This window comes from Penaeus monodon, unplaced genomic scaffold (genome assembly GCF_015228065.2).
Source record: "Penaeus monodon isolate SGIC_2016 unplaced genomic scaffold, NSTDA_Pmon_1 PmonScaffold_1331, whole genome shotgun sequence".
NCBI classification, from domain to species: Eukaryota; Metazoa; Arthropoda; class Malacostraca; order Decapoda; family Penaeidae; genus Penaeus; species Penaeus monodon.
In genome coordinates, this window is record NW_023642278.1 from 16,694 (window position 1) to 24,193 (window position 7,500).

A 7,500-nucleotide genomic window follows, 5' to 3' on the forward strand; every position below is an offset into this window, starting at 1 on the left:
ATTCTGCATTCCTAGACTTTCTCTTGCAGGCAATCCGAAAGGTGATGAAGATGAGTACGACTCGAAGGTGGCGGAGTCAGTCAACCTGCAGAGGAAAACGAAAGATCAAAAAGGGACCTTCAGGAAAAGGAAAAGGAAAATCAAATTACTATGCAGGTACGTGCAAGAGACAGAGAAAAGGAAGGAGGAAGGGGAGAGAAAGAAGGGAGGAAAATGGGAGAGAAAAGAGGGAATAATTTGTTCATGCCATCTGTTAAACAATGGTTATTCCTGGTTGTGACAGGTTGTCCTTTTCATTTTCCTTCTAAATGACCCCCTTGTGAAAGGGAAATGGCAGGGGTTGCCATCTACTGGCGGTGTCGGAACTGAACGCAGGTCCTCAAAGAGTGCCAGACCAAGAACTGCAAACCACTGCATTACACAACACACAGAAAGGTGACCGTGATAGGGAACCCAAAGAGAGAAACATGGAAGGGGGGAGCTAAGTAGAGAAATATGAAAAGACATTTCTGAGACTGTTTTCCTTGCAGGACAATCTCGAGGAGCAGCAGAAGGAGACGAAAAAGAAGTACGACTCGAAGGAGGCGGAGGCAGCCAACCTGCAGAAGAAAACGGCTACTTAAAGAAGGACCTTCGGGAAAAAGGAAAAGAATCAAATTAATGCAGGTGCGTATAAAAGACACAGGGAGGGGTAGAAGAGAATGAAGAAGAAGGGAGAGGAGAGAAGAAAAGAGAAAGGTAACTGTGATATTAAGGAAGCCACAGACAACATGGAATGGTTAATGGTTAATGGTTAAAAGCAAGAGAAATGTGCTAGACATCTAAGGTCATGTAGCACTATAGTTAATGTTTGGGAAGGGTGGTTGAGTTAGTGATTAGTTGTCTAAGCTGGCAAAGGAATTGGTGAGTGAAAGGGTTAGGGTCGGGTGTGGTAAGGAGTTAGAATAGATGAAGGATATCTATACTTTTGGGAAAGAGAATAGGTTGTTGAAGCAGAAAGTGTGGGATTCTGAAAGGATGTCTGATAGGTTGGGAGGTCGGTGAAGGGAGGATAGATGGGGGAAAGCAGAGGTACGGGTTGTTTCAAAACGTGGGCACGATAATAGGATGTGTGGGATTGAAAGGGAAATTACATAAGGAACATAAAGGGTGGATCAGATTGTGACATCAGATAGGAGGGGTGTTAGACGGGTGTGGGCCAATGCGTAAGCGGTCGAGAGCAGTCTCCCAACGTCCTGTTCGATAAAAATGGAGCTGACCAAGAGGAGATTGATATTTTTTACAGAATGTAATTTATTAGTGCGGAGGCTTGACCAAAAAGATTGCATCGATTATACAAGAAGGTTTTTAAAGTGTGGGTAATAATCCGAGGCTGGGATATGTGAGAAGCGTGGTTGGTATGATGTGGACATAGAGGCGTGGCGTGCTAGTGTATCTGCCTGTTCATTGCCGGGGATTCCAACATGGCTGGGCACCCAGCTGTGATCCGACGATGAAGGAAGATACGGATAACTGTGCAAGGGACATTGGTTTAAAAGGTAGGTGTGTTTTTCTCTGATTGATAAGTATGGATGAGAACAAAAAGGGGAATGTGGGGAAGAGACAAATGATAATTGGGGATTGGTATTGGGGATGTGTAAGAAAGGTCTCTTAAAGGCATACAATAGATTGGATTATAAGAGGAAGGATATGACGAAGGTCAGGTCTGTGGGAGCGGAAACCGCGAATATTCCAATGAAGGATAGTTATACTTTACTGATATAGATTGTACTACGTGTTGGAGATTTTGAGGGGGAAGAAGCTAGAGGGTGGGAAAAGGATTGAGAGGTCTGAGATGGGAGAGGTGTGGGAGTTGGTGTTCTACTAGGAGGGGTATTAGGAGATGGAGGGTCTGAGGAAGGGGATACTTGTGACTAAGGGATTCACGTGTGTATCCAGGAGGGAGTGGAAGGGATAGAGGGATGGTGGGAGGTTAATGTGGGCGGGGTTGGGGTTGGGGATGGGCTGTGTTGGGGGGGGGGGTAGGAGGATTGGGTGTAGGGGGGATATCGTTAGGAGGAGGATGGATATCAGCAGTTACTTGGTGTGTGGAAGGAGCAGGATTGTATTTGGGGGTTTTGAGTGTCATTTTTCCCATGAGGTATCTTGAATATCTTCAAGGGTTCTTCTGGGGAGTTGGTTTGGGAGTTTTTGGGGAAAAAGGATTTCTTGTGAGGGGGAAGAGGGGAAACTGGTATCTCAAGCATAGGTGCAAAGGAAAGTGGAGGTGATTGTGTGGTAGGGGAAGAGGGGGTGGAACGTTTGTTCTGTCTGTTACGGGTTGTGCGAGGAGGGAGGGGGGAAGGTTTTGGGGGTTGGAGTGGTGATTGAAGTATCTGTAGTAGAGATTGGAGTGTCCTGGATTTAGGATGGCAAAGAGTTTGACTGGGGAATGTAGGAGGTAGAAGAGGGGGGGTTAGATGTAGGGGGGGTGGATTTAGGAGAATTGGTAGAGTGACCCAGTATTACTGGAGTAAGGAGTAAGAGAAACCCACGTCGACGTGCTTCTTGTCTGGCTTCACGTAGGGGTGAGTCCCAAGTTTGAATCTGAGAGTTGCTACCTCAGACTCAAATTTGTAGGTGGGACAGCCCCTATAAATACATTATGGGGGCCGCCACAGTTGGCACATGTGCGTGATTGTGCAGGGCAGTTAGATCGGGTATGGCCGGGTTTTGGGCCCACATAGTGGGCATCTGGCTGTGGACGGCAATGTTTGGCTGGGTGTCCTAGACGCCAACAGTTTTGGCACTGACGTGGAGGGGGTTTTGGTATGGACGAACAGGGAGGGATTCTCCTCCTATGTAGACGTTAAGGGAAGGCCCATGTCTACGGACGGTAATTTTGGCTATGTTAGTAGGTTTCTTTCGATGACCTCTGGGGGGAATGGGTAGCATTGCACTGATGTTGCATCATAGTCTGTGAAAACAGGCAAGTAGATCTTCTCCAAAAATCGGACCATCTTTGTCATAGATTGGGCAATTTGCTGGGGAGATTGAAACTGTTCCGGTGCAAGTTTTGAGGTTGGTGGGGTTACCATATGGGTCTGTTAGTTTTTGTTAACGCTATAGCTTGGTTTTCGGATGTTACTGTGACAAAACGGGAGCGGTCGGGTCGGCTACGGAAAGAGACTTTACCTACTTGTTTTTGGAGCCATTGTTAGAAGAGAAGGGTTTTTGTCAGAGTAGGGAGCTGTGGGAGGGATCACGAAAAATCGGTCCCATTTGGCTGCGCTGAAGAGGGTATTAAAAATTGTTGTAGAGATAGGGGTGGTCGAAGGGCGGGGGCGTGACGAAGATAGAGTAGTGTTGAGGGAGGTAGTGTTATGGGAGGTGGGCAATAAGGCTGTGAAGGTATTAATAAGGGAGGATGGGGGGGTTTTGATGTTGGAGGTTGGGGGGGTAGAGGTGTTGAAGTTGAGCTTGCTGGGAGAGGTGGAAATGTTCCTTAAGGGTTGATTGTTGGCTACTGTACTAGTAGGTATTGATGAGGGGGTAGTTATTGCAGTGTTCAGAGCCGTGGTCAAAGGAGAGCCTGGGGTCAGGGAATCGGGTGTGTTTACATCTTTGGGGCTATTTGATAAAGGGGCAAGCCTCATTGCCCCTAATAGTGGAGATAAGTTTTCATTACTGGCCATGGTAAGCCTGGATTATGTTGGGGATAAAAACAGTCCACCCCTCTCAGGGTCCCCTTAGGGGTAAGGGCTAGATAACTAACATCAGGGATACCGTGCCCATGGCTCCCTCAGCCGTTCGGACTAGCACAAAGTCAGCCTTTCATCCTTTCAGCACGGCTCTCACACCTTAGGAGGTGGATAGTAGAAGGGTTTGGTGAAGGAACAGAAACGAAAGGTGGGAAGGAAAATAAAGACCATGCAAAATTAGTTGAGTCGAGGGCTGAGTCCCAAGGTTGGGGAGTTCCCCATCATTGGGTCCCAGTCTCCGCCTCCTAAGCCCCCCCACGACAACAACGGGCAAGGGATTGGGGGGGAGACAACATGGAAGAGGAAGCCGAGTACAAAAATAGAAGACAGTCCTGTTTTCTTTTGCAGGATAAACTCGAGGAGAAGGAGGAGATGAAGAAAAAGTACGACTCGAAGGAGGCGGAGGCAGCCAACCTGCAGAAGGAAATCGGAAAGTTCAAGAAGGACCTTCAAGAAAAGGAGAAGGAAAACAGAAAGGTAACTGATATTAGGAAGCCAGAGACAACATGGGAGAGGGAGCCAAGTACAAATATAGAAGACAGTCCTGTTTTATTTTGCAGGATAAATTCGAGGAGAAGGAGAAGGAGATGCAGAAAAAGGATGAGTCGAAGGAGGCGGAGGCAGCCAACCTGCAGAAGGAAATCGGAAAGATCAAGAAGGATCTTCAGGAAAAGAGAAGGAAAAACAAATTAAGCAGGTGTGTGTAAAACACAGAGAGGAGAGAGAAGAACGAAAAGAAGAGAAAGGGGAGAAGAAAAGAGAATATTTGTGATAGCAGGGAAACAACAGAGAGCATGGAAGTGGGAGTTAAGTAAAAGATATAAGAAGACACTCTCCTGAGACTGTTTTCCCCTTGCAGGACAACCCGAGGAGCAGCAGCAGGAGATGAAGAAGAAGTACGATCGAAGGAGGCGGAGGCAACCACACTGCACGAAAGGAAATCGAAAAGTTGAAGAAGGACGCTTCAGGAAAAGGAAAAGGAAATCAAATTAGTGACGGGTACGTAAAAAGACACGGGGAGGGGGAGAAGAGAATGAAGAAGGGAGAGGAGAGAAGAAAAGAGAAAGATAATGTAGGGAACCACAGAGAGCTGGGAGTGAGGATGTAAGTAGAAAGATGTGAGAAGACACTTTCTGAGACTGTTTTCCCTTGCAGGACAATCTCAAGGAGCAGCAGGAGAAGGGCGAAAAGACGAAATCAAAAGGTAGAGGTACGTGCACAAGAGAGAGGGTTGTTGTTTCCTCGGGTATCTGATTCCCCTGGCTAGAGAAGCATTCCTGACGCGCGACGTCTCCTCCGCAGACCGAGTACGAGGCGCAACTGCGGGACTCGAACATAGCCTTAAACACCAAGGAGGACGAGGCAGCCGACCTGAAGAGGGAGAACAGAGCCCTGATGCTAGAGATTGGAAGACAAAAGACGATATAAACGAAGTGGATGGTATGGAAGGAGGATGAAGAAGGAAAAAGGAAGAGTGAGAGAGAGAAAGAGGAATAGAGGTTAACAGTTTGTGCAGATGTTAGGTGAAGAGAGAGGAAACCGGCAGGCAATCATATCTTAAGACAGCGTGGAAGAATTTATCCATGTTTCTAGCCGTATCTTTATTATCATGTAGGAATACATGCATTTCTTCATGCGTGTGCATGTCTATGTCAGCGTGGTAGAACAACGGGCGAAAAAAGAGAGTGATCGACCGACTGTAGGAACATGATATTTCTTTTTCTCTAATGAAACTTGAAATTCCTGGAAGTTTAAGGAAGCGACAAGACACAAAGCTGATGCAAATCAAGTATTCGATTCTGTTCGCATCATCCTAACCAAGATTAACCGCTTCAGGAGCAGGGAGCAGCGCAATTGAATCAGCGAAGGTGTGAGAGTGAGGCGAGGGACCGTGAGGCAGAGAAGGAAGGTCTCAACGAGCAAATCGCAGATCTTCAGGAACGCAATGCAACTTTACAGGTGTGATCAATTACAGAATTGCAGTTATATTTCGTTACATGCATGTGGATATGTTAATAGATGCATGTGTGTATATTCTTAGGTTGGTACTGTATAGACATATGTTGCGTGAGTGTAGGTTTGTGTATTGAACAGAATAGTCGAAGTGAAAAAAACATGAGAAAACACTCGAGAGAGAGCAAGGCAGTGACAGACAGAAAGGGATAAATAAAAAAGATAGAGTGAGTGGGGGAGGAAGAGAAAGATACAGAGAAGGTGATAGATAGAAAGAGAGAGAGAGAGAGAGAGAGAGAGAGAGAGAGAGAGAGAGAGAGAGAGAGAGAGAGAGAGAGAGAGAGAGAGAGAGAATGATGTGTTAATATAGAAGTGCATAGAAAGAGAGATAGAGGCAGTGGGGGATAGATAAACAGAGGAAAAATGAGGTAGGGGAAGAAAACCAGAGGAGGGGGGGAGATACATACATGTATACACTCAAAGGCGTATAAATAAATAAATGGATAAAGAGATAGATAGATAGAGAGAGAGGATAAAGTGGGGAACAAAGATGAAAGAAGATGACAGCCTTCCTTTGCCCGCAGTCTCGTCTGGAAGAAGAAAGGCGCAAGAATCGAGCGCTGACGAGGCAGATCCGAGAGAAGGAGAGCGAGCTCACAGAAGCCGAGGTAATTTCTTTGGAAACCAAGGGGCCGTTGTAGTGGGCGCACGCTAATAGGAATAGATAATGCATATCGTCAACAAACACCCGTCTTTCGAGACTCAGTTCTCATAAAAGCATTGGTTTCCAGGCAGAACATAATGAAAGGGTGAAAAGTCTCAAAAGAAGGGAGAAGAGGAAAGAGGAAGAGGCTGCCGAAGCGAGAGGCGAGCTTGAGAGCGAGCTCAGGCGACGAGACAAGAGGATCGAGGTCCTCAAGGTAGGGGCGAGCAGGTCCTTCCCACTCACGCGTTGATGGTGTGAGCAACCAAATAGAGGCTAATGTTAAATCTGATAATGCCAAAAATGGAAAATAACCTAAGAATTGATGTTGTTTCCAGAAAAAACTCAGAGATCAAGAAGAGGAAAGCGAAATGGACTCGCAACTCGAAGAGGAAGACAGCGTGTTAAAGCGAATGATTGTAAGTGTGTCACGCGTCCAGACACATCCCTCTGTACACGTGTGTGTCAGAGAAGGAAATATGGGCGTAGAAAATGTGAATAATGTGAAAAAGAAAACTACAATTAGAAATTAAACTAAATCGTATCGTTTCGAACTCGTCCAGAGATCCTCATCAGGAACTCTGGACGATTTCGAAACGTTACGATTTCGTTTCATTATTTATTGTGGCTGTTTTCCTTTTCATGTTTGCGTACACGTTTCTGTTTGTGATAGAATGTGTACGTGTAAGAGGGGGGAATTGTGACATAATGTAATATGTATACCTACACCCATACACACAGCAGACACGTATTCATAGCAACAAGAGGGAATCGTAGGGAAGGATCTTGTCTGGTTTCCCTGCAAGTAGGAGGACTCCATGTAGCCTCAGGGCCTCAGGGCACGGGCCAGCCTTTGAGTGAGAGGAGGGAAAGGGAGTCAAGTGTTTAGATATGGAACGATGATGATAAGCATGAGAAGTAGATACAAGTAATTCTTTCTTTCCTGACATTTCAGTGGCAGTTCAGAGAACAAGAACAAAAGAAACAAAAACTTCAATCCTCGGCCTCAGGCAGGAAGAGCAGGGCCTGGGGAGCAGCTGCCAGCGATGAGACTCAGCCAGCAGCTGCCACGGACGGGGCTAGGGGAGCGGCGGGCGGGAGAGA

General features: G+C 46.4%; 2 protein-coding genes across 3 annotated transcripts in view; both read left to right on the forward strand.

Moving 5' to 3' along the window:
• The window catches only part of LOC119569192 (protein PXR1-like), an 11,985-nt gene extending 7,552 nt beyond the window's left edge, over positions 1 to 4,433 (forward strand). Inside the window, exons 3-5 of the mRNA XM_037917461.1 lie at positions 30 to 156; positions 531 to 666; positions 4,089 to 4,433. Of these exons, the coding sequence (XP_037773389.1) occupies positions 30 to 156; positions 531 to 666; positions 4,089 to 4,433 (608 nt within the window). The remainder of the gene's footprint in view (positions 1 to 29; positions 157 to 530; positions 667 to 4,088) is intronic.
• Positions 4,434 to 6,043: 1,610 nt separating this feature from the next.
• The window catches only part of LOC119569193 (vicilin-like seed storage protein At2g18540), a 1,776-nt gene continuing 319 nt past the window's right edge, over positions 6,044 to 7,500 (forward strand). Inside the window, exons 1-4 of one of the 2 annotated variants that reach the window (XM_037917462.1) lie at positions 6,044 to 6,361; positions 6,485 to 6,613; positions 6,735 to 6,815; positions 7,352 to 7,500. The exon at positions 7,352 to 7,500 is cut by the window's right edge and continues 319 nt beyond it. In XM_037917462.1, the coding sequence (XP_037773390.1) occupies positions 6,254 to 6,361; positions 6,485 to 6,613; positions 6,735 to 6,815; positions 7,352 to 7,500 (467 nt within the window). In that variant the 5' untranslated portion in view covers positions 6,044 to 6,253. The remainder of the gene's footprint in view (positions 6,362 to 6,484; positions 6,614 to 6,734; positions 6,816 to 7,351) is intronic. The other variant, XM_037917463.1, reaches the window with a different exon arrangement.